General features: G+C 33.2%; 1 protein-coding gene across 2 annotated transcripts in view; it reads left to right on the top strand.

Moving 5' to 3' along the window:
- ALCAM (activated leukocyte cell adhesion molecule) overlaps window positions 1–27158 on the top strand; it is a 181308-nt gene that overhangs the window by 119641 nt on the left and 34509 nt on the right. For both annotated transcript variants that reach the window (XM_039856923.1, XM_039856922.1), the window contains exons 2-6: window positions 10079–10179; window positions 13806–14025; window positions 20555–20619; window positions 21861–21948; window positions 22407–22589. In XM_039856923.1, coding sequence (XP_039712857.1) covers window positions 10079–10179; window positions 13806–14025; window positions 20555–20619; window positions 21861–21948; window positions 22407–22589 — 657 coding nt within the window. The remainder of the gene's footprint in view (window positions 1–10078; window positions 10180–13805; window positions 14026–20554; window positions 20620–21860; window positions 21949–22406; window positions 22590–27158) is intronic.

Raw genomic sequence — 27158 nt, forward strand, 5'->3', positions numbered from 1 at the left:
TAACTGTTTTATTTTTAAATTTTATCTTTCCTATAGTTTTAATCTCTTTCAAAAAATTATCTTAGACAAATGTTTCTATTCTTTCTCAAAACTAGAAAACTAGATTTTATAGTAAGCTAAGTTTAGTTCTTAAAGAAAAGAAAATGCCATGGAGAGCTATCATTTTCTTCCTGTGACCTTAAATTATATTACAACATCTCTGGGGAGTTGTCAATTAAAAGCATGGAATTTACACAAATCTCAGTCTTGGGAACTAGCCAGCAATCTCTACCGAATATGTGAGAAAACCTATTAAATGTCTTTTTAATCTTTATTACTTACCATGTTTTACTGCAATCTATATCCTCAGGAGACATAGGCAATGCTAATTGGGATTCATGTGAAGAAAAGAGCAAAAACCTATTTCAATGTATGTAAATATTTTTTGGTACCTAGTTAAATGCTTGATATGGAATATACCAGAAGTGAGCATACTGGACAAGATCACTCAACCAATCCGGAAGTAAAACTCTACTACTCTGTTCATTCAGTAGCCTTAACAATTCATTTGCTATCACCAATAACTCACTATGTCTATTACAAATGAAAATCCTCTAATGCTGTTGAATATTACTTTAAATGGTAAAGCGATACAATTAGCACAAGCTGTTGTTTGAAGTTGTCTGTGAAAACAGTGCTGATCTTATTAGCTAAAAGTCTTTGTGATATATTTTTCTAAGACATTTTAAGGAATATTAAAGCTATTAGGAATTTGGGAATTCAGGAGTGCTATGAAGGACAGCTTTGAGTTTTACAAATCAAGAGGTCTTTTTGTTGTCATGGCATTAAATTATTTGCAGAAAACAACTTTAATAATGTCACAATAACTATGAATTCTTTCTGAAGGCAGATTCTAGTCTCAATTCCAAAAGTTTCCATTACTTCATATGATGCAGTTAAGGTCTTTTGTGAATGGTTGTGCCTGCTTTTCTGTTAATAGTGTTTTTGTGAATACAGTACAGTTATTGTTCTTGTGAAAATAATTTAACTGTATTGACAATTTCAATACAACTTATGGCAAAATGTACAGGAAAATGTATCTTTCATCATTCAAATACAACTGATACTCTTAATTAGTTAAACTTGGACTTTCATGCTGAGAAAATATTCAGAGTATTGGAGCATAAATGCATTCATCTTTCCTTTAAATTATTTTAACCCGGGTAGTGTTTAAATATCAGTGTCTTCCATCTTCCTCTTTAGTTAAACTAGTTCCCAATCGAAGTCCTCAGGATCTGGATATAGGCAATACAAGAACTAATATAGGAAATTGAATTGAAGGAGGGAAGAAGGAATATAATATTTTATTTATTTTCATTGTATTGCCTTGTATTGACTAATTGTTCGAGTGGAAGACTCTCCTTATATGAACATCTTAAAAATACAGCATCCAGTCTAGATAATTAGAAATATGATAGTAGACAATAGTCAATTTTATGAACTTCAGCTAACATAAATTAATTATATAAATGTTTTTAATTTTTATAATGAGCATCCTATATGGTATAAAGGAAAATATGCTTAAGCGGACTCTCGTTTAGTCTCCTTTGCCATGAAAATCTACTTTAAAATAAAATATAGAATATTGTTATTTCCACACATAAAATTTAAAATTTTTGGTTTAATATGTTCTCGCTATCTGCCCCCATGCTCTCCCCGAAACATACAGACAAAGAGCATGAAGTGTTTTGAAGTGTTTTAAGTTTGTCCCCATGAAAGGACCCATGTTTTGGCGTGTTGGCATAGACCCCACAGCCTGGTCAAAAACTCATTGCTGAGGAATGATGACATGGTAAACTCAGAGGTCAGTCGTGGGACAAACGTGTGGGAATCCCAGCCTCATCACTAGAACAAAGAATGTGAGGAGAGTTGCCAAAGAAACTTTCCAGCCTGGTGCTTTCAGTGACATTTCAAATATAAATAGATTTGTGCACCGTTTTGCATGTATGTTATACTCCATTAAGAGGGTTTTTAAGGCAAAAATAGCTTTTTTTGAACAATTTTAAGATACTGACTTCTAATCGCCATAGTGCCCCTCACCCCCACCTTTCTGGCTACCCTAGAACTTCAAAGAATAACGCATTGTTTTCTAGAATGTTAAATGCAGAAAAAAGAATATGGACTGTAAGAATATGATCTTAGAGAGTTCCTTTCAGTATAGTGCAATTGGGGCTTTATTTTATCCATTATTATTGAGCTCCTGCAATCTTCATGGTGCTGCAACAAATTTCAAAATAAATAAAATGTAAGCTTTTCTTTCAAGTAGCTTACAATATAGTAGAGGAATCAAATTGATTATTTTTCCTTTTTTGATAAGAAATTAAACTTTTAAATACATGAATAAATATATATGTCTAGAATTTTAAATCCAGGAGAACAGGGTTAGCAGGTTTGTCTATTGATTGATTGATTGATTGATTGATCACTGCTGGATTTCTCTGGAACAGTAATTGACACAGAGTAGGTACTCAGTAGTCAATGAGTGACTGGTAAAAAATTACAAATACTGAAATATATATAGAGAAAAAGAAATACAATATATTTGGCTCTCAATTTTCTTCAATAGGTTCATTTAGAACATTGTGTGGACATACACTTTATTTTATTATTTCTATATTAATGAACATTTAGGTTGCTCCAGTTTTTTAATATTCAAAATAAAGCATTTGTACAAAAACTTTTGTAGGATAGATTCCCAATGATAGAATTACTGGATCAAAGGGTATCATTAGCATTTTAAAATTTGATAGATGCCATTAACTTATGTTTCTGTAAGTTCTATTCAATTAAGAATAAACCTTAAACATTTTATTTTTTATTCAATATTCTCTTTGACAATCCTATGAAAGCTTTGAATTCTCTTTCTATTAAAACAAATGTTTTAGTATACCAGATTTGGGGCTTTTAAAATTACTTTAGAGGAATCATAGAGTTTATTCGTGGGCCCCAAGTTAAAGAATTCTAACAAGCACAGTAGAATCTGCACATTTGCAGATTTAAATTTTATGAGACATCTCTGAAAAAATAAAAAATAAGCATCTACAACTTAAATCAATTCTGTTGCTTTTACATAATTTCTAAGTAGAATTTTTGCTTATAATTTTAAAATAGCCCCAAAAGGAATCCAAATGCTATTGTTGGTGATGAAAGTAAAGAAATCTAACGCTTTATTGTGTTTTATTCTGGAAATATTATGTGCATTTATGAATTTGGGAAAACTGCTAGTCTTAGGACATGTTCCTTATGAAAACCAAAGATTTACTATGTAGAAATTATTATAACAACAAAAAAAGGCTAGGGGAGTTTGCCACAAGAGATCAAGGGTCACTCAATACCTCTACATTGTCCCTGGCCATGACATTCTGGCAAAATAGTTCTTATCTCTCCATCTATAGAAACCTTTACTCAGAGTTCAAGATAAATGAAATTTGCTCTGAGAAGCCTTTAGCAGTATCTTCAGGCTCATTGTTAGGGTTCCTTTCTCTGCATTACCACAGCACTTAACTAACCTATTAAGCAGCTCATATGAATTTCATCAAGTTCCTTTAAGAATAGGCCTCAATATTCTTTTTAATGTGTTTCCTTCACAAATAACATCTAGCACTGTACTTGTAGTAGGTGCTTGATGAATACTTGATGCATGATTGAATGTATAAATAGATAATTTTTGAGGTAGGCCTTAAAGGGTATATATGAATTCAACTGGAACCTAAGGAATGATGATAAAAACGAAGGCGAGATGTGTCAAAGCTAAAATTAATTGGGAAGAATTATGACTTTTCCAGCCTCTTAGGTCATTCCATACTTATAGTATAATGAGCTATCGGGAAATGGTAAATTAAAAAGATAGTTTTCAGCACAATAGTGTAAACACTGATACTCTATTTTAAAATTCATAGTGTTTTTATAGATCTTTCTAAGACATAATATGAATTATTACATGGACCTATACTTTTCAAAAAAAAGATACATATTTTGAGCATGATAATAACAAAACTCGGAAAGGAGTAAAGACCACATATCTTAAAACATATTTCTGGGTACCAGCAGTATTTTATAATTTCATAAGATGGTCCTCTTCCCTCTAAATGTTTTTCCACAATGTCCTCACCATTGTATTTAAAGATATAATGTAATACATTTATAGAATTGTAGAAACTGATGGGAGAAAGAGAATTACTGTTTTTTTCTTATTTGTAGGGGTTACACAAATAATATCTACTTTGTAATATATGACCCTTTGTAAGTCAGTACAGAAAGTGAATGTTAAACAAACGTATCCCTACTTTAGATTCAGCAAAGACCCAAGTTGTCCCCCAGCTAGGGGAAACTGAAAAAAAAAAGAGGAGGAAACCCATTTTCTCTATTTTTCAAAATACCATTAGATTCTATCAGATGTCTTCTCCCATCTACCATCCTTTCTGGATTTCTTGGGAATTACAGGCCCTTGTAACACACACACACACACACACACACACACACACGCACGCACGCACAATCTTACTTGTTATATATCATGGGACCTTGATAAAATCTTAGACTTTTACTTAATGGTGAGAATCGTGAGATAATTTCATGTTATTAAATCATAAAATCACAGGTTTAGAAGATGCTTTAAAGGCATCTACTTCATCCTCTCTATTAGAAGAACTACTGTATTTTATCATATTAAATAAAATATGTGTCATATGTATATTTTAGAAAGGACATATAGCATGTATAATTTGTGCTTGATTGTGGCAGATGGGGTAGATTTGTTAAGACAGAATGTTTTCTGACAGTTCTGTGAAGAGACTGAATCTCAAATTCCTAGAGTCAGGAATCAATGCCCCTGTGTAGTTTAATATGATATAAGACGTTTTTGTGAGGAAAACAAATTTGAATTTGATCATAACTAGATGTTATGTGCCATTTCTGCCTTCATCCTTTCATTCATATGTAGTCCTACTGAATATTATTTAGTCCTACGCAAGATTCTATTTTATAATAAAGATCCCTTTATTAGAAACCACAGCTCTGTTGAATGAAAGAAGCCAATAGTCGAAGGTCTAAACAAGTGGTTCTCAACTAGATGGGAGTTTGAGGGGCCATCTTCCTCCCAGAGGATGTTTGTCACGTCTGGAGATCTTCTTGTTGTCATAGTAAGGTAGGATACTATCGGCATCTAGTGGGTTAGAGGCAGGGATGCAGCTAAACAAGCACAGAACAGTCCCCCATAATGATTTATTCAGCCCAAAATGTCAGTAGTGATGAGACTGAGAAACACTGCTATAAACTGATGTCACAGAATTTCCTCCAAGAAGCCTTCAGCAGTATCTTCAAGCTCTTGTTTTAGTTAGAGTTGCACATATCTTAATTCATTAATAAAGCAAATAAGGACACCAGCATGTTTACCTGTCAAATTCAGTCAAATAAATATGAAAGTAACTTCTAAAGATAACTTCTTATTTCTACCTACTTCCTTCCCAACAATTCATTTGCACAAATTTCTGTAAAATTTCTGTAGAACTGGAAGTTTGTTCCTATAAGCTCTGAGGCAATTATAATTGCGAATAACCCATCTATGGCACCTAACAGAGCTGCAAAGTTAAAAAAAAACATGCTTTTAAGAATGATAATGCTATTAAAATATCAGTGCAATAAAAAATAATTAACCATGTTAAATTATAGCATGTAAGAATAGACTTTAATTTTCATCTTATTTTCTATATTATTTTTTGTTCTTCTACTTGAAATAAGGTAGCAGATTCTGAATTTTAACCTACCTCTACTCAAATACCTATATGTTACCAAAAAAGAATGATTTCTCGGAATTTAATACTCCTTAAGAATTAGTTTGTACAGAAAAAGTATTTCTCGCCAATATGACCAAAATTATTACATTTTTTATTATTTCAATTAGCCATAAGAAATTTTCACCTAACTTCAAAATTTTACCAGTCCTTTTCAGTACTTTTTAAAATTATTTGCTATACAAAAATGCATAACTAAAACTACCTTCTATTTTATAATCATTTGCCCAATATTGATAAGTCAGAATTATTTGGTCAAGAGATTTTTCTTATGCTGTGCTTTTCCCACTGTATTTTCACCTAATTCTCCTATGTAGCCTTTCTAGTTCTGTTGTTCTTTATATTTATTAATAACACTTCATTTAAAAAATGCTTAAGTAGTTATACACTGCTTCTCAATTATAATATGTTTTTATATTTAATTTTAATCAGGACATTTTGATAGTAACCATAATATTAATCATTTATAATAATATGTTATATTTTAGAACACATTTAATACAGAAAGTTTCTAGCCCAGTTTAAAGTAACTTATGACATATGTGTGTACACATAGCTATAGCCGGTACCACATGTACACTCTCGTGCACACACACATTCCTTCTATATTTTATATTTAACCTTTTGAAAAATGGTATCATAGGCATTCTATGTTTGAAATAGGGTCCAATAATCTCTAGGCTATAAAACTATGAATAATTTAACCAACTAATATTACAGGGAGAAACTTGCAGGGAAATTCTAGTAAGCCAAATTTAATTCAGACGTGGAAATCCAAAGATAAAATCTCTTGCTTCTATGAAAAGTATAAACAGAATCATTTGTGGTGACAGGTACTTTGGCTCTCACTGGAATTTCATCTCAAAGACAGACATCTCTAGAAATCAAGATGTTAACTCTTCACCAAATCACAGTTGTCTTTGTAGCCACTTCATCCCTAGGACATAAGAGATATTAGCTCTCCCCTAGCTGAAGTTCGAGCATTTACTCTATCAGATGAAACTGGGAGTCACTATACTCTTAACAAGAAGAGGAAATTTGATGATTATAGCAAACTTAAAAATTATTTTGAAGTCATCATGATTGTGGGCCCTAATGCTGCCAACTGATTATCGTTCATTCTGCCCTAAACCTCTGTCTATAACTGTTGGCTTTTTTACCTACTGGCCTCGTCGTTGTCGCATGTCATATGTATTTTCCTTATGTTTGTTATTCTCTAAAGAGTCCTGTCTGGGCTAATTTTGGATATCAAGCTGTCATGAAAAAACCCAATGCATGAATTTTCAAATATTTTTAAAAACAAATCTTTGCTTTATGGTCTTCACAAGTGAAGAAAAGGCATTTCATAGTAACATTCACAAATCATAGAACACAAATAATTCTTAATTTCTCTTGAAAGGGATGGCAGGAATCTTTTCTCCTATAGTTTCATCCATGAACTCTTATAAAGATGTTTCGGCTTTGTGTTTTTCTCTTCAAAAAAAGAGAGTGCCATCCAAGCACAAATACATGTTTTCTACACATCAAAGACAGTATATAATAGTCTTTTGAATATATGATAGCAATAAGAATTCTCAAAGTCCCAGTGTTATCAACTCCATCCTGATTTTCAAATGTCAATTTGATATTCAAAATGTAAAGGACTCCACAACATTCAAATGAGAGATCATCTTATTAGATGCCCATTCAATGCCAGGCTTTGCTCCTGGTGATACAAAGATTATAAATATATGTTTCCTTCCCTGTTGTAACTTCACTTTCATCCTGTTAATACACTACATACTCAAAATTCATATAGCTTTAAAGATTTTTATAAAATATGGTATGTATATACCACCTTATAGTTCTATAAGGAAGATAAAATAAAAATGATCTGTAAAAAAGAGCAAAGTGTTGAATTTTTGGAAAATAAATTTCATTATTTCTCTGTATACCTGGCAAAGAATTCACCTCATTGGTACCTAAATCCTAAATTATTTTCACTTCTTGACCAACCATCGGAGCATTGTCAGTTGTCAGAAGAAGGTGTGCTGTTATAATGATAAGAAAGAATGAGAGATACATGTGCTGCCATAATTTAAGGTATAGACCAGATTATTACATACTCAAGCACTTTGCAATACTGATGAAAAAACAAAACATAAATCACAAAGTGGTCTCCTTGGCTTAGCATACCTGCCTAAGTGTAGCACATGAACAGACCTTAAAATACACACTATAAAAGTTACAGATTTAGGAGCCAAATTGTGGGAAATAAGTATTATATTAGGAAATAAAGCAATTTCTTAACTTTAGTTTGCATATCTGAAACCATATATCTAAACCTTTATAGTTTTTATTTTAATAAGACTAAAGAGATCATTTCTTTTTTTAAAGGCTTATGCTCTTCAATAGTTTGAAGTTAAAAGGAATTCAAGTTACAGTATGGGAAACACTAAACAATTTAAAAATTATTGAAGTAATTTTTCACTATAACACTGAACATTTAATAAACAATTTTAGTAAACCTCTTGTCTCCAACAGCAAGTGATAATCTCATGGCTTATACTTCATAGTCTTTGTTTTAACAATGTTAAAAATATTGGTAACTAATTGTTATGTGACGTAAATACATAAAATTTGTGTTCTTTGTAGGGTTTTTATTCATTGGGGCAAAATGTCTTTAAAGGAAAGTAGCTTCCTCAACAGAATTCTAAAATAGGAATTTTACTACTTTTTTTTCCTTTACAAAGGTTAATGATTTTTATCCCAATATGAAATTTTGTATGCATTGTGATTGGTGGGGAACAGTGAAATATGATATTCACACTGCCCTGTTTCTTCAGAAAGTCATAAAATGGTCTTATTTGTGTCGCAAATTGCCTTAGCTTTGCACTTTAGCACCACCTGGTGGACAAAATATAATTTTTTCTCTACAGTTAAAGTTAGCCCCTTCACAATGTATGTCCAATTGTGACATCTTAAGTATAAAAGTATTTAATCTTAAAGAATATTATAACCAAAATGAGGTAAAAAATATCTGAGATGTTTCCTAAATACTATGGTTAAGTTAAATGTCTGATTTTTTTTTAATTTTGTGAATATATACAGATTTGAATAGTATATTATATACAGATGCAAAAATTGTGGGCTTCTTTTTATCAATTTAACTTTTTATAATTTACATGTTTTCTCAATAAATAATTAAGACCAGGAATTTTTCTGTATCTTAGTAGCAAATTATGGTTTAAGTTAGATTGTCTACCAAAAATGTGGGATAATCACTTTGCAAATACTTTATGAAGAATTTTTATACAATAAATTTTTATTGTGATATTTTATTATGTATAATTAAAATTAAAATTAGTATTTTAACCATTACTACTATAAAATAAGCCATTTTCATGTTTATTATCCCACTTATAATTAAAATTTGGTGTGGCCTTATATTTATTAGTTCTTAGTTTTTAATACTTTAAAATTTTTTCCAGAGATAAATTTGACAGTATTATCAAATGAAAAACACAAATATATTTAAAAGTAGTTTTGAGAATTTAATACATGTTAATCTTTGTATTGTCCCACACTTCTGAGAAATATAGTGGTGTTTTTCCTATGAAATATAGAGAAAATACACCTATAGATTTCACTTGTTCCTTTGGAAGATATACTTAACTAATCCTTGCCAAAATTAGAGGAGGAGAGTTCTGTAAATTTGAATCATGTGACAATCAAAGGCTTAGTAGCTAAATAAGAGCTGTCAATAAATAGCAAACATGTTCTAGCTTTATACTTTTAGTGCGTCATTTAAGAAAAAATATAATAAATAACCATTAAGACATGAACCTTGAATTGAAGTTATTTATAGTAATTCCACCTTACCTGAAGTTTTGTTTTCTGAGGTTTCAGTTACCCATGGTCATTTGCTGTCCAAAAATATTAAATGAAAAATTCCAGAAATAAACAATTCTTAAGTTTAAATGAGACCATTTGAGTAGTGTGATAAAATTTTGTACCATCCTCTTCTGTTTTATTTTATTATTGGTTATTGTTGTTACTCTCTTACTGAGCCTAGTTTACAAATTAAACTTTATCACAGGTATATATGTACAGGAAAAAACTTAGTAAATATAGGGTTTGGTATTTTCTGTAGGTTTAGGCGGTCTTGGAACGTATCCTCCGCAGATAAGGGGGACTGCTGTACTTTGTTATTGCAAGAAAACACTTAAAATCTTCCCTCTCTCTCCCATTCCTCTTTTTTTCTCAAGGCCTTGGATGGTATACTGTGAATTCAGCATATGGAGACACCATTGTTATGCCTTGCCGAGTCGATGTACCTCAGAATCTCATGTTTGGCAAATGGAAATATGTAAGTGTGACCTATTTTGGATTTAAGTAACTGCCTCTAGTTTTTGAAATAATTTCTTTTATGAGTGAGTATGAATTTCAAATTAACATAATGGCAGTACTCAACTGTGGTACAAAGGTAGGAAGGTAGAATTCATATGTCGAATATGTCGAAAAAATAATTCCTAAGTCTTACATTACAAATGCTATTTAAAAAAAAAAAAAGCCAATAAACACCTAATTCTTAGATCATATTAGTCTGAAAAATTCAACCTTAAGTGTTAGAGGTAGAGGAAAAGGCAGAGTTCTAGAGCAAAGTGAGTGGAGTAGGAGATAAGAGCTTATTGGGAGGTAGCAGCTACATACTCCTGTTCTGCCTGGTGTGGCTGTCACAAAGGCAAGCTACACCAGTAGCCAGAGTACCCGGATATTCATTGGAAATTAAGTCATTGGCATTAGAAGCTCTTTTTTAATATTTAGTCTTAGAACTGTGTTGATGTGGTAGGTTATTTTTTTATTTAACATTGTCAATTGTATCTATTTCTTGCAAATAGCAAAATCATATTTTCTCAAGTATGAAGGTATAGCTGGATCTGGAAATGGAGGGTAGATACCCTGATAGGTGGATGTGGATTGGCTAGGTAACATCAACTGATAAAATTTCTCAATTTAATTACCGAAATCAACCAAAGATTTTCCATGCAGCACGGTTTCCCAGTGAGACTCATGGTGGTTTGGAAGCTTAAAGAAGACATGTGTTTCCTTGAATACAATGGCAAATTGTCCCTAGCTCCTTGAAATGTTAAAAGATATTTAAATGGGAAAAGGATTTGATAGTCAAATAATTGTTGAAGTTTCTTTATTTACTACATTTATCAGAGCCTTTCATATATTAAGATGCATTATATATTGTCTGAGTTTAATTCATTTTTTAGGTTTATTTAACCACACAACTTTTCCCTCAAACATCTACAAGAACAAACTTTGAGAAATATACTTAAGTTTGCACCCAAAGGATGGAATAACACAGTCTTTTAAATATGGGTTTTCAGGTCAGACCAGCATGTTCTACCACATACTCGCCGTGGAATAATGATTGATCCCCATTTCCTCATCAATAAAATGAGATAAGAATTACCTTCTTTATAGTATAGTTACATAAAGTAACTCATATCAGAATACTCGCCTAGCGCTCGGCACATAGTAATTGCATGAACAACGTAAGCTATCATGGCCGTGGGGCTGCTAAACTCGAAGCACACTGCGTGTAAGAAGCATGTGAAAGCGGAGCAAAGAGATGAGGCAACACAGCACTTCTCTTTGCTCTCCTCCTGTTATTCTGCTCATGGTAAACTATTTCTGGTTCCCTATAAAAGTGGAAATATGAAGTTAAGGCCCATGAGGACAAAGTCTATTTGCACCCCTAAAATTCCTACCGTCTGGGAGACTACCACGTAATTCACCAGTTGAATCAAGCTGACTGCCAAAATAAATGAAACATAGATGGTGAAAACCTCTGTGATCACAGACTTTTCTGATAATAACCCAGGGAATAATGTTTACCTAAACTGAACCAGCACAGTGATAGTAGAAACGAACGGTAATGGCAGTTTTTAAATTGTTAATTAAGCAAAAAGCTTCATCAGTAAACTGATGAGATGCATTTGAAGTACCATGTGCTTCAAAAAACATTATTGCTTTGCAAACATAATATAGAAGCTCTAATTGTATGTAACTTTGAACGACAAATGGCGGTTTTGGAAAGAGTGAAAGGGAGCAAGCAAGGGGAAGGATGGATTATCTTTTTCCTCACTGCACAGTAATCTCCCAGTGAATGGAGATCTTAGCTCCCCGTGCACCCCTCCTCCATCCTGCCACTGCCACCTCTTCACCAGCATCTGCCTCAGTGCCTGGTACAGAAGTGCATCTGATGGCTATCAAGAGTGGTATAGGGTAGTCACAATGAGGCCAGGCTGCCAAGATCCAGTCTTGCCTCTGCTAAGATACACTAGCTGGGCCCTTGGACAAGTAAGTTAACCAATAGTCAGTTATTTAACTAGACTGTCTCCACTGTCTAATCTGTAAATAGCACTAATATCATAGCTCTAACTTATAAGGTTATTATGAGTATTAATCAATTAATGCATGGAAAGCCCAAAGAAAGTTCCTGGCATATAGTTAAGTGCTCAAAATTTAATAACTATTATTTATTGCATAAGTGAATGAACACAGTAATTTAAGGTACTGGTATAACATATTTCTCTTAATAAGAAATGATTTATGGCAAGGAGTTGCATTGAAAACCTGTGACAAAATTAAAGGATTTAAGGTGAATATTATAGATGTATTCAGATACTCAACCAACTAAAACTTTTGAACTCCAAGATTAGCTTACTACTTATCTTAGCATGGGCTGCAGTAGCAAAATACCATAGACTGGAAACTTAAACAGCAGATATTTATTTTTCACAGTTTTGGAAGCTGAGAAGTCCAAGATCAAGGTGCTGGCAGATTGGGCTCTTGATGAGAGTCCTCCTGATTTGTAGACAGCTGATATTTTGCTATGTGCTCATGTGACCTCTTTTTTGTGCTCTCTGAAGAGAGAGAGAGAGCTCTCATGTCTCGTACCCTTTTTAAGAGCACTAATCCCATTGTGAGGGCACCATTGCCATGACCTCATCTAAACTTAATTACCTCTCAAAGGCTCCACTTCCAGATACCAACACACTGGGAGCTAGGGCTTCTACATATGGATTTGGTAGGGACATAAACATTTAGTTGAGAATGGTAATAAATATTAATAATTTCTAAAATGTAACTTGAAATTTGCCATGCACTTGAAAATGTTTTACCATATTTTGTTTTCTCAAAGGTCTTGTAAGTAGAAGTGAGATTGGCTCCTATTTTAGATTAAATTGCTTATTAGGTGAGAGAATTTTTATGGGAGCAGAGGAAGAAATGAATTTATATGTCTCAGTGTCTTTAGCATAATTGTGAATACCCAGATTATATTTTATTTTGAGCTAAGTTTTATGACTTAGATAGCAAAACTATGGATTTCAGTGATTAATCTGATTCTATTGCTTAATGGACATGATTGTTTCACAAGGGCAAATACTGATCCTCAGTGAAGACTCATGTTATGTGTAAAGGCCAGCAGTGTCAGTTTTGGCTGATACTGAAAGGTATAAACATTTAAAGAATGTGGATTAAAGTAATGAATATGTAAAAGATAATTAATTGCCCAGGATTGCCAAATGAGTATATGCTACTCAAGTGTGTTTTTGCTTTATATCATTTTATACATTTGTCTGTTTTCATCTATTTTTTCTTTTGTATTAGACATAAGCCTAGCCCCTATCAGTTTCTAAACAATCACTAATTCTGTCCTCCAGATGCAAGAAAAGCTCAGATTCCTAGAGCTCTGTTCTTTCCTTTTCACATATTTAAGCTGATACCCATAAAAGAACTTACAGCTTTCTATAACCAAAGATTTTATATAAGACTTGTATCCAAAATTATTCTTCTTGTATACAACTGTAAATATTGGTGGAAGACTATGGCCAAGGAAATGTTGTTATTCTGTATATTATCCTGAAACATCTGAATATGCTTATTTTTAAAATGTATTATCATTTTAATTTTTAGGAAAAGGCCGATGGCTCCCCAGTATTTATTGCCTTCAGATCCTCTACAAAGAAAAGTGTGCATTACGACGATGTACCAGAATACAAAGACAGATTGAGCCTCTCAGAAAACTACACTTTGTCTATCAGTAATGCAAGGATCAGTGATAAAAAGAGATTTGTGTGCATGCTAGTAACTGAGGACAACGTGTTTGAGGCGCCTACGATAGTCAAGGTGTTCAGTAAGTAGTCTGCAGTATAACTGCTAAGTGGGATTGATGGCTGGTGCTAGAAAACGTTCTTTAGGAAAAAAACTGAACTCTCTGTAGTGTCTCCACAGCAGGCATCTGTATAAGAGGATTCCTAGCGATCTTCATTCTGCTCATGCATGCTGTCAGCGAGGAAAACAAAAAAACCCTGAAATTCAAATAGGACTTTTGAGTGAGGAACTAAAAGAATATTCTGTGTTGTTTTGCCGGGTAAAATTTCCTGTGAGGTGAAGTACTACTAAGCGAAAACTGGCACGTTATCTTTAACTTTTACTGACATGTATAAATAAATGTTCTGCAATATATACATAGATACGCAATATATGCACATAATTATGCACGTCATGCACATATACATATGTTAGGCAGGACCATATAAAATTGATATTTTTATATCTAAAATCAGTAAAATACAGGAAAATCTAAACTATCTTGTGATTTAGAAATCTAAGCTTTTGGAATAATTGTATATGCCCAGATTATATTTTATTTTGATAATAAGTTTTTACATAAATGCCTTTTGAGTTAAAATACACATACATGTCCTGACCTCAATGCTTGTTGATTTAGTTCTTTAAAGTGTTTACTTGGCTTATAAAATTGCCCTAAAATAAAAAAGTTCACCACATCCTGAATGTGTATGTGGAATACAAGAGGAACAAGTAGAGTAGGGTTAGAAGATGAGAAAAGTGTAGAAGAAGCTTGGAGTAATTACTGTAATCATTATGGCAAAATTGCTTTGTCTAGCGGTAATATATAGTTAATATTACTGTGCAAACAGCTAGGCAAATGAAAGGCTCGAGAAGTTCTAATTAAAGCATTTTATCTTTCAATATTCAAATAAAAAGTCCCACCTTTGTTATATCATAATATTTTAGAAATTATAGGGAGAAAAATATCCTCAACAGTTTCAGAATGCTAGTCTTTTTTAATTAGAGAGGGTCTCACTTTTCAATTTTTTTCCCTCTGCTTTCTGATGACAACACCTAGAAATTATTAAAAGTAGTAGAAAGAAAGAAACTTAGAACTCCTTGCTACTACAGCAAGTAACAGTCGTTTTTTTCTGTTTCTCTTGTGCTAGCCTATGCAACTAAGTAGGACTGTCCCTTAAGTATTTATATGGACTTCGAAGCTCCTATGGGCTCATGACATGGATTCAAAGAGTGCTTATACTATCAAAGGAAAATTTTGTTCTCTAGAAGAACCTTGTAAAAGTATATTACATGTTTCAGTTGATTGCCTTTCAACTGAGGAGGCACCTTCCAGAAACCATCCACCCTTCTCAATTATTTTAGGAATCAGACCAACTACCAGGGGTTTGTCAGTCATACTCCCTTCTATTAAACACCCCAGATAATCTTCATCTTGTATTTGTCAATGTCCCATGTATTTTTTTTTTCTTTCTTTCTTTTCCTTTATCTCACTTCGATGGTATTAGAAAGATGGATTGTGCACTGCTAAGGATACTTTTTCTAAAGATAGCAACGAATTTTTTTTTGATTAGGCATAAGGTCATAAATATGAACACATACGAAGAATGTACCACACTAGGTACAGAGATTAACTCACAGCACCTTAAGGGTTATATGTATTGATTTGTCATTGTCGGGTTTCTTTTTTACTGTGTTAAAATTAACAAATACCAAGATAATGTACAAGAAAGTTGAGAAAATCCAGGTCGTTCCATTTTTGGCAATTTTCAGAATATACTTTCTAAAAAGTGCCACACAGACATTTGAAAAAATGCAATTGGTTTAATCAGATAAACTTTGTAAGATATTTTGGAATACAGAGGATTTCTATGATTGAGAAAACAACCTGACACCCACATACCGTAGCACTCCCAACCCCCTTCTCTTTTGAATGTTGTTAAAAACAAAGTGATTCTCAGAAACAGCATTTGCATTCCAGGCTCTTGGCCAGGGAGAATTTAAATAGACAAGTTACACACTCTTGAAAATGGCGTTTTATACTAGAAACTGTGGGACACTCCAAGTCTAATCAAATGAACAGCACAGCTCATGATGAAGAGAGTGTTTACAAGAGCATATCGGGGCTTCTTTTTTTTTTTTTTTTTTTTAAGAAATAATGAATTTACTTTGGGTCACTTTTTATGAAGCAAACAGCAGCTGTGACAGGGAGGCTTTCATTCTTTGCATGTATATATTGCAGTCACTTAAGAGTTACTAGGCTCATCAATCAATCCTCTGTTTCCTCCTGTCTAATCACCTAGCAACATGCACTGTGGTACCACAGAACTGAGTATGGTTAATGTGATCTAATCCCAGATCAGCTTGCTGCAGAGTGTGACCCTCATGGGCAAAGTCAAATTGTCTTTATTCAAACTAGAAGCCATGACTGATGACTTTGTTACCTCTGATGTAGGGTTATTTGTTTAGTTTTAACCTATACCTCAGATACAAGAAATCATGCCCATATAGCAGCCCAGATCCAAATAAATCACATGTTTTGTCACCACTATTACCATGGTTTTTTTCCGTAGTTGAATAGCATCAGAATCAAACTGTATTTGCATTAAATGTACAAAGTTAATAAAACCATTCAAAATCAAGGGTAGATCTTTACAAGTGCCCAAAGATTCATTCCAGTCATTGTGCAAAAATCTTAGAAGTCAAATGGGTGTGCAGATTGCCACACGGTTGTCAGTGGTGTGATGGACAAATCACTCCACTAGCTATCAGGAGACCTAGCTTTGTTAGACTGGCTGCTAATATCTGTCTTTAGGCAAGTCACTTCACCAGTATGGGGCTACAAGTCCCTCCTCATCAGTAAAATGGATTTTTTTAATTAGATGGCAGTTTTCCCACTGTGTTCTTTGATTCCACTTGAGGAGCTAATGAAGAGAGCTAAGGAGGTGAGGACGCATTTCTGTGGGACTAGATAGAATTCTACCTATCAAAGTTTTTTTGATGATGATTTGTTCAGGTAAAAGCAAAAGGATGTGGGGGTAGAAGGGCAAAGCAGAAGAGCTCCAGCTCTACAAAAGCATTTAAAAACTACCAACCAGGCTAATCTGTCCACTGTCTTGTACTCTGGTGTCTGAGGTGTTAACAGGAAGACTGTTCCCAAGATATCGAGTTTCGTGTATACCTAGCCCAGTTCTTCCCTTAGTGATGAGCAGTGCTGGTTTGTTTCATGCAATTATTTTAGAGCTTTCATTTGGATATTGTTATCAGTGCTTTATCAAAATTAAGCATTCCTCCTCTCAATCTCCCCATGAAAGTTAATCAACCTGCAAGTATTTTGGGGGGAGAGGGGGCAATGAAGGAAGCAGGAAATGACCTATTTAACAAATGAAACCTACACTATATATTTCATTTTGATCCTTTAAATATTATATATTTACCTTATATAAATACCTTTTCTATCTCATGAGAAAAATAAACTGATTCCATGCTCACAATTGTTTACTTAAAGTACATCGGGATTTATGAAGGGTGATTGCTGACTAAGTACTGAGAGAAGCACTCTTGACTCAATGTAACAGTGCACCTGCCTTTTCTGCTCTCCTCCCATATTAAATTGAGCCATCCCATGTGTGGTTTTTGATAATCACACAGTACCTTGTGGTGATATAGATCAATTTTGCATTCATCATTCCATCCTCACCTGGCTAGGAGACCTTTGACAAAATTATTTTAATAATGCAAATAAATTGGGGCATGACTTTTCCTTTCTATTCTAAACTTGGTTATGAATCCATGAATCATATTAAAACATAATTCATGTAAAGATTTTTTTAAAACACTTGGGAATCAATATGCAATTTTACTAAAATAGTACATGTCCTCTTTTATGGTCCTCCAACTAATACTCATCGATTGTTACAAGCTAATATAAAAGAAAATTACATGCAGGATATATAGTTAATATAGAGGGTTTGAAACAAAAGTTTAAGGAGAAAATAACTCAAAGAAATGCACAATACCCACTGTGACTCTCTCTTCCACAATACTCACTGTGACTCTCTCTTCCAAATAGAAAAGATGACTTACAGTGTAAAGAGGACTAAACTTTAAGCATCCTTTTATCAGGTTTACCTGGTTTTGCTACAGTTTCATTTTATTGAAATAAGAATAAATTTTAGAATATATTCATGGGAGCAAAGTATATCTGGCTATATGTAAAGGATCAACAATTGTAACACACCAAGTATTTATGATCACATATACATTGGTAAAACATCATGAGGTTTATAAGCAAAGGAAAGAAATATATTCTACATAAAAGGAAGTATGTGCCCAACTGTTCAGGTATATGATTTTGGTGAACTAGAAAGTATTGTGACTTAGCTAAATTACCCACCTACATTTTATATTAAGAGCCTCCATTTTTTTCCAGAGGATTTTTCAAATCTCTCCATGTATTCCAGGCATAAATACTACTGAAGAAGACATGAAAAAAAATTATACTTTTTTTCTTGTTAATTTTGATTGACCACATATATTAATTTAATATCTTACCTCTCTCCAGCTTTCAGAGAGGACTTACTAAATAACTGATTTTAGTTCTCAGAGGAGTTTGGCTTACCTATCTAAGCCCCAAGAATTTTCATTATGTTTATATATATTGTTTGCAGCCCTCTCTCAAATGTATTAGACATTCACCTTAAAACATAAATTCTGAACAGAATTTAAGGTTTTAGCAATAACTCCACTCAGAGTTGTAATTATGAATAATGATGACATTACATTAAAATAGTGATAACATCAAGGCTGACTGGTATATGGAAAGCTTTAATCCCCCCACCATATGTTTCCCAGAAACTGCTGTTTATTTCGAGGACTTTTTGTCAGTTTTTTATGTCTTTTGTTCATATTCCTAACAGTCAGGTGATTAGATGTCAGTTCTTATTTGTGCTAATGTAATCGCCCCTGTAATACCTTTCTAGTCTTCTATATTTCCTTTTTGAATTTTTCTATCTTTTTTTGTGTTTTGTTTCTAATCTATGTAGTTAAAAAATAGATAATCACTCTCATGAAAATTGTATTAGGAGAATTATATTTCTAGAATTAATAGTAAATAGGCTCTCCTATAATTAAAGCACATGAGTTCCACACATAGACAGATGTGTTATTATTATTCATTATTCTAATTTGTAATATATAAAATATAATTGCAAAGGGGAAATTAACTCTCATTATTAACCTGAAGAAGGTTACATTTTTTTGCATATAATCTTGGTGATAATTCATATTGCTACTTTAAAGACTTTTGGTCTCCATCTTTGTTTTCCGTAATGGTCTAGGTAGATAATATTTCTGATAACTGAATTTCAAATTGAGTAATAATTATGCAAAAGCCGATTTAGTTTAGTTTGGTAATCAAAATTATAAGTATTGGAGATGGTAAACAATAAGACTATGAAAGAAAGAATGGCTGGTTGTTTTTATCTTTCTTTTTTTATATTTTTATATTTGTATTTTATTTTATTTTTTTATTATGATGACATTAGTTAATGATATCCAGTAAGTTTCAGGTGTACAATTCAATAGTAAGGCGTATATATATTGCATTATGTGTTCGCCACCCATCGTTTTTAATTGCCTGTTTATATGAGAGTAAAATAATTCTGCTCCATGCGACACAAAAATTGATGCCAATGAGGCAATACCCATTTTGTGTAGACTAATTGTTAGAGCTAATTAAAAAGTTAAAAAAGTATTCATAAATGATAGAAAACTAGCAGCTAAGAATAAAATAATTTTAAATAAGTTTAAATAATACATTGTTGCTAAATTTTTCAACCCTGAAGCCTCTATTAGAATTTATGCTTACAAAATTTCCTATATTTAAAATACTTCTGTTCATTATGTCAGATTCCAAATTTGAAAGATTTCCCCACATTTATAGTTTCGTAATGTGACTTCACTTAAAGGTAAGAAATGAGTTACGTAGGAAACTTAGGCTTCTGTATCCCTAGACTAACTTTGTATTTCTCATGATTTTAGAGCAATGATTCTTAGACTATATTGTGCCCAAGAATCCCCTATGGAACTTGTTTAAAATGTAGATTTATCAGATTTTCCCTCCAGAGATTCTTATTCATGTAGGGCTCAGGAATCTGCATTTTAAACAATACCCTTGCGATTCTAATTCATGTGGATAGAAGTCTTTACCTAAGGAGTTGGAAGCAATTGATAAGTGGATATGGTAATCAAGTGGAGATAATACATCCCAGTTAGTACACTAACCTCTGTTTCAGTATCAAATCTATATTCATTGTTTATAAAACATCCAAACATTATTGATATTTTATTCAAAGGAGTTATAAGCATTTAAAATAGTATTTAAGATAATAAAGCAAATATTCAAAGAAGGTAGACTAACTAGATTTCTTAATTACATATTATATTGGAAATCCATTCTATATTTTATTGCTTGATTTTCCTACTTTGAGTAAGTGAATTATTGTTCTATAAACGAAATCACAACATCCTTTTAGTCTTCCATCCATGCTTAAAACCTTTCTCTACCTTAGAGCAACCATCTAAACCGGAAATTGTAAGCAAAGCACCATTTCTTGAAACAGAGCAACTAAAAAAGGTAAGAACTTGTTTTTTATTAATTTTCTTTATCTAGCTTAGTATTAAAATGCCTTCTCCTGGCCTCCAGTACTGGGACAAATAAGGTAGACTTTTCCTCGTATAGCTGGCAGTGTTGCAGGTGCCAGTCAGAAAGACTGACTGGCAGAGTGGGGACGCGGAGGAAGGTGATGCCATTTCTGAAGGTAGAAGAGAGAATAACAAAAATGCATAATTCTTGTTTTAATGAGCTGAATGTTTAATGGAATTATGAAAGATGAGTAGCTTTTCTCCAGATCAAAGGTAGAAAAAGATTCCCAATAATTTGAAGTAATATGATGTGAAAGAGAATGACATTTTGGGGTAACATTAAGTTATTGGCATTGCTGGAACTTCGGGTTCTAAGACAATGGGCAAGAGAGTGCAGCGAGATATAAATCTGGAGAGGTAAAAAGAGGCTGGATTGTGCCAAGCCTTAAATGTTATGTGGGGAATTTGGACTTTATTCTTTTGACAAATTCTGCTATTGAAAACTTGAAGTAATGCTGTGAGAAGATCAGATTTGAAAGATCATAAGCAGAGGTTTGCAAGGAGGCGGCATTGTAGGAAGGACAAAACTGGAATTCCATATTTGGGCACAGCAGTAGGCTAATAATCACATTTTCACTAGCCAAGATACCTCCATTTTCCTTTTTTTGTGGGGGGGGGGTGGATTTGCAAGTCTGGGATTTTTTGAATGAGATCAAATTTTACTGCCTAATATTATTTGATAAACACTAAATATTAAAGTTAAAACACATTTGAAGAAAAGTGGTGGGGATTAGAGATCATGATAAGTATATGTACCGTCATCTGAAATATATGTAGTATGAAACTAGAGAGGCAGAGCCATACTTTAACACTGTTAATGATTCTTGCACACATAGATCTGTGAACCATGGTAATAGCCAATGTTAATATAATTATGTTATCTAGTTAATGTTAAAAATGAATAATGTCAAAATGAATTTGATAATGCTTTTAAATAAATGTGGTTTTATTAATATTTGCAGCATCTATTATGTATTTTAAAATGTATAAGACATTTTTTTATATACAAATGAGCATTTATTCAGTCCTTAGTCAGTGCTTGGAAAATGAATGGATCAGGAACTCTTTGGAGTAATTCTAACTGCCCCCACCCCGGCCCCCCAGCATTCTGGGCTTCCAAATTGACAACCCCTGATGAAACCGAAGAAGTAACATTTCCTATTTGTTTTGCAGTTGGGTGACTGTGTTTCAAAAGACAGTTATCCCCCTGGCAACATCACATGGTACAGGGGTGGAAAGGTGCTGCAATCCCTTGAAGGAGGTGGGTAAAGTGGGTAATAAATTCAGATGACCTGTTTTGACTTTTTCTTGTCTAGGGATTCCTTAGACTATCCTGCTTCTAAATATGTTGCCCTCTTTTGATCTATGACTCTATGCTTTGTTACTTTAAGTAGCTATTAAATCATTAAGTGATTATTTTAAAACACTATTTTAACCCTTGTGCAGAAGAATCAAGAATGGGGAAAATTATTTCTGTCTATGGCACGTTCTAGAAGCTAATTAAGTGAGTGGGAAATAAGATTTGATGATTCTATTTCTGTCTTTGTCACTGATTCATGATTTTGAAAAGACATCTTGCCTCATTAAATGTCAATTTCCCCTCCTATTAAATACAGTGAGAAGGACAAAACCACTTGTCAAAGGTGTTGTGACATTTAATTAAGAATTGTGATTTTTCTAATGAAAGATTCTATCAATAGTGTTCTTTATTTTCTTCAGAGGTGGTCATAATTTTTACAAAGAAAATGGACCCAGTAACTCAGCTCTATACCATGACTTCATCTCTGGAGTACAAAACAACCAAGGCTGACATAAAAATGCCATTCACCTGCTCTGTGTCATATTATGGACCGTCTGGACAGAAAACAGTTCATTCTGAACAAGCAGTCTTTGATATTTACTGTAAGTAATTCAACATATAATTGTGCAATTTTAATGCATCATAAAGAATATTCAAATGCTTACCAATCTTTTAAATCCCTATCCAAATGCTCTTTGGATACTACTTCCAAACTCCCACCCCACCCTCATTCCATAGCACTAAAATAATCTCTTCCTCATTAAAAGACTTGTAGAATAAAGGTTTGCATGTCTCGTGTGATATCTTTCACTCTCTGCTTTGTTATTTATGAGCATTTTTTTCTGTATTCTGCTAGACGCTAAGTTCCTTAAAGACAAGATCTTATCCCTTCCAGTAGTCCTCAGGCCCAGCATACAGTCATGAATTTTACAGGTGTTCAGAATGCTATCTGATGGGTTTCTGAATGAATGACAGATGAGTAGAGGCTTATGTCTTCTAGATAAGGAACTTCCATTCTAATGGAGAGATTTATTTTATTAATGAGATCAATTGCACAAGTTAAATAGGATGTTGTATTCCAAAATGTTTTGTTAACTTTACTTCATAGATTTGAAACATAAAATAGTAGACTACAAAGGAATCTTCTTGATTTTCCAATCCGACTCCATTATTTTACTTAGCAATAAAGTGAGGTCCTGAAACTTGCCCTAAATTAGCTGTAGAGACTGGATTAGAACTTTTTCTCCAATGCTGTGCTCTTTTCAGTAAAACAGATGCCAATATAATCTAATGGTTAAGAGCAAACATGCTATCAATCCAGTCTTAGCCCTGTAAATTACTGTGTGTTTCTAGAAAAGTAGCATAAATACTTTTAGGTGTCAGTTTTCTAATCTCAAAATGGGAAAAATATAATAACGCATAGTGTCATTATGGAGATTAAGTGAAATCACAAATTTAAAATAGTACACTGTATTACACATTAAAAGTTCATTATTAAATACTATTGTCATTATTAGTAAATGATCATTATTACTACATAAGCATTGAGATAGAGATATCTTTTTTGTGAAAAATGCAAGAAAGAATTTTATTATTTAAAAAATGAACAAGAAATTTTTGTAATACTGACATATGTTGTAGAATAACCTAGCACTTATACATCTATCCTGGAGAAAGAGCATAAATTCCAGTAGAGCCTTCAGAGGGTTTTATCTCATCTGTTTTTTTTTATTTTGGTTCCATAAAGTATGGAACCTTATTAAAGAACAAAACTGAAATTCTCCCTGCCCTAATAATGAAGGGTCATTTAACCTTTTACTTTGTAAATACATTTCAGCTTGGTTTAAAAGTGAGGATTGCTTGGATTTCATCATGTACAGTTATCTAAAATCAAACTATTATTTCTGTAAGTAAAGGAAGAATTCTGTCTGTTCAAAAATATTCAATTGGACATATACTATCTTGGTGTGTAAGGGCAGGAGTACAAGATAGGAAAGAACATCAAGATGAGTAACAAAGAATGGAAAATTGACTGAAGAAAGAACAAGAATGTAGATGTATGTCGGGCATGGGGGTTGGGTGAGCAGAAAAGTTTTTGGTCTTATTGAAGGAAATGATTTTACTCTCACTGCCTATATGGGGTGCATATGGCATAGCTTTTGAGAAGGCATGATGTATTCAGTGCTGGGCTTCATAGTAAAGACAAAAAAGCGTTTAAGACATAGTCCTGACATTTAGAGAATTTGCTGCTCCAACAGAGAAATAAGACACCTACATCAGAAAGAAATTGTCGATGCAAGGTTGCAAGTGGTAAGTGTCACAGGAACTCGGTAAACAGCTCTAAAAGATCAGGTGCCCAAGGACAGTAATTGTCAAACTTTAGTGTACATCAGAATCACCTGAAGGACTTGTTACATCACTTCAGATTGCTGGACCCTACTCTAGTTTCTCATCTAGAATGTGCAGAGAGGGGCCCAACACTTTGCATTTATAACAAATTCCCTGGTGATGCTAATGCTGCTGATCTGAGGTCTACGCTTGGAGAACCACTACTCTAGCGTGAAGTGGAAAGGACAAAGAGTACATTCAAGAAAAAGAAATTTGCTATCGTGCTAAGTGAAATACGTCACAGAAAAAGCTGAGAACCATCTGATTCCATTCGAGTGTGGGATAAAAAACTGAAAGCAACAAATGAACAAGACAAACAAACAAAAACCCATAGACACAGACAACAGTTTAGTGGTTGTCTAAACTGAGGAAAAGGAGAGAGGGATGGAGGTGGAAAAATGTAAAGGGGGTCAAATAAATGGTAACAGGAGATTTGACTTTGGATGGTGAATACACAATGCAATATACAAATGATGTATTATAGAATTGTACACTTGAAACATAATTTTATTAACCAATGTCAGCCCAATAAATTTAATTAAAAAATAAATTTGATAAATTCTTCTTAATTAAGCCTGAGAAAGATGCACTGGTCCACTCATTTCTTACCTATTCTGTCAGTAATGAATTTTTATGGAATCTAGCTTTTTAATCTTTTTGTTTATCTGATTTCTGCCTCGACGCTGCCTAAGATTATGCCACCGTTCTTCATGGCCTGCCTTTCTGTGACAATTTTCTAAAAAGTATTCCTCCTGTCTATTAACTCCAAACTGCTACCAGAAATGTCTTTCTTAAACACAAATGTGACCATGTCACTGCTATGATTAAAATTCTTCAATGACACCTAAGATCTCTGAGATTAATCTTCACACTCCCAATAGATTTTAATATGCCCTGATTTCCCTATAGATGTGATCCTGTACTATGTCTGAACCTTCATCACTTCACTGCACCTACCATAGCCTGTTCTGTTTTCCAGTTTCCTCCTGTAAAATACCACTCACATGCCCAGCTATATGCTGTTACTACCTCACCTTTATCATTTAGTAAACACCTACTTAGTCTTCATATCCCAGCTCCACGATCAATTCCTACTGGAAGCTTCCCAATCTCATGCTTCTCTAAGCTACCAGTGGTACCTATGCTTAAATCATATTCAGTATTTACCTTGTTATAGTCTTAAGTGTTAAGTTTGCTCTCATAAATAGATTGAAAATTCATTGAAAGCAGGGACTATATTATTTTTAACTTTATAACTTTATACATAGTACCTGCAAAAAATAACTATTAGTTAGCAAATGAATAAATGATGGGACAGAAGAATAATTGGAAAGATGGGAGGAAGAAAATTTGAGTAGACTCTTTTATTATGTAGGGGTATATATAGAGCAGTGAGGTGGAAAATTCTCACTAGATCTAGATTCAAGCCAATTGTAGATGCCAGGTTAAGAAATATTTATTTAAATCTTTATGTAAAGATTGAGAATACATATAGGGTTTTATCATTGTAATAATAGTCAAAGCGCTACTTAAAAACAGTTTTTAAGTATATATATATATGATATATATACTTCATATATATATATCAAAATATATATATGAAGTAAAAATGACAAAAGTTCAAGGTGAGGGCCTGAATGAAATTTGGTGGCACTGTTTCAGGTGTAGGTTAATTAGAGCCTGGACTAAGGAAGTGTTTATGGAAATAGAAGCGGAGAATCAGATGCAAATATTAAGTATTAATTATTAAGACTGGGCGACTGAGTGGATAAGAGAGGACGAAAGAGAAAGCAAGAGTAACTGGCAGAATGATGTTTTACTAATAGAGTAAAATTCAAAGTCAGGAGATAAAGATGAGTAAGATATCATTAATTTTGTTTGAGACATGGTAGTGGACATCTAGAAAGTTACTGTGAAAAATCAAATGTGTTACATTAACCTGCTGATCTCAGTTTACTTCTCCAACTCTGTAATACAGAGCAGAGCCTATTGAGGAGGGAACAGAGAGAAAGGAAGTTTTGAAATAGAGCAAGAAGTCAGACATATTGTGATTTCTAGCTGTTCTGCTGTCAGCTTTGATTGGAGAGATGTGACACGGTAATGTGTAACAGGCCAAAACTCGTCAGAGGAGGGCCACACGCAAGTGTGAGAAAGGCCTAGGATGGAAGGTCAGTGGGTGATCAAAAACAAACTTATTTACTTTCCAACTTTACTGGGAACTGCTGGTCAGGGAACTACTACAAGCATACTAAGAAAAACTAATAAGAAATATTTTAAACCAATCACTGTTTATCATCAGAACATTCTAGTCAAATAGTCAGAGATGCCTAAGCATTAAGGAAAGGCAAAAAACAATCTATAACTACTCTTCTAAGCTCTTTTCTGCACTTTAATCTTAGAAATGTAAATAAATGGCAGCAAGAGATAGAAAAAGGTCTCCAAATCTACCACTTATTCATCTCACTTTATAGCTAATAGCAAAATAAGCCTTCATAGACTTACTACTACCAGTTCGGAAATATAGACACATGTCTCAGTACTTACTAAGCCTTGTGTAAAGGTCCTCTAAAATAAACCTTTGTATCATATGATTTTGAAATTCATTTTTTGTTATATTATCCAGCTATATAACAAGTGGATAAGTTAGAAAGCAGGTGATTTATAACTACCAACACCATCTCCTTTTTTTTCCTGTTAGCTAGATATAATCTACCGTATCCTGTCTTTAATTTATTTAGCATTCTACTGTTGAGCAGTAGCCTCTACTAAAGAATACCCCTTGG

Source organism: Pteropus medius, unplaced genomic scaffold (assembly GCF_902729225.1).
Source record: "Pteropus medius unplaced genomic scaffold, Ma_sr-lr_union100, whole genome shotgun sequence".
Lineage (NCBI taxonomy): Eukaryota > Metazoa > Chordata > Mammalia > Chiroptera > Pteropodidae > Pteropus > Pteropus medius.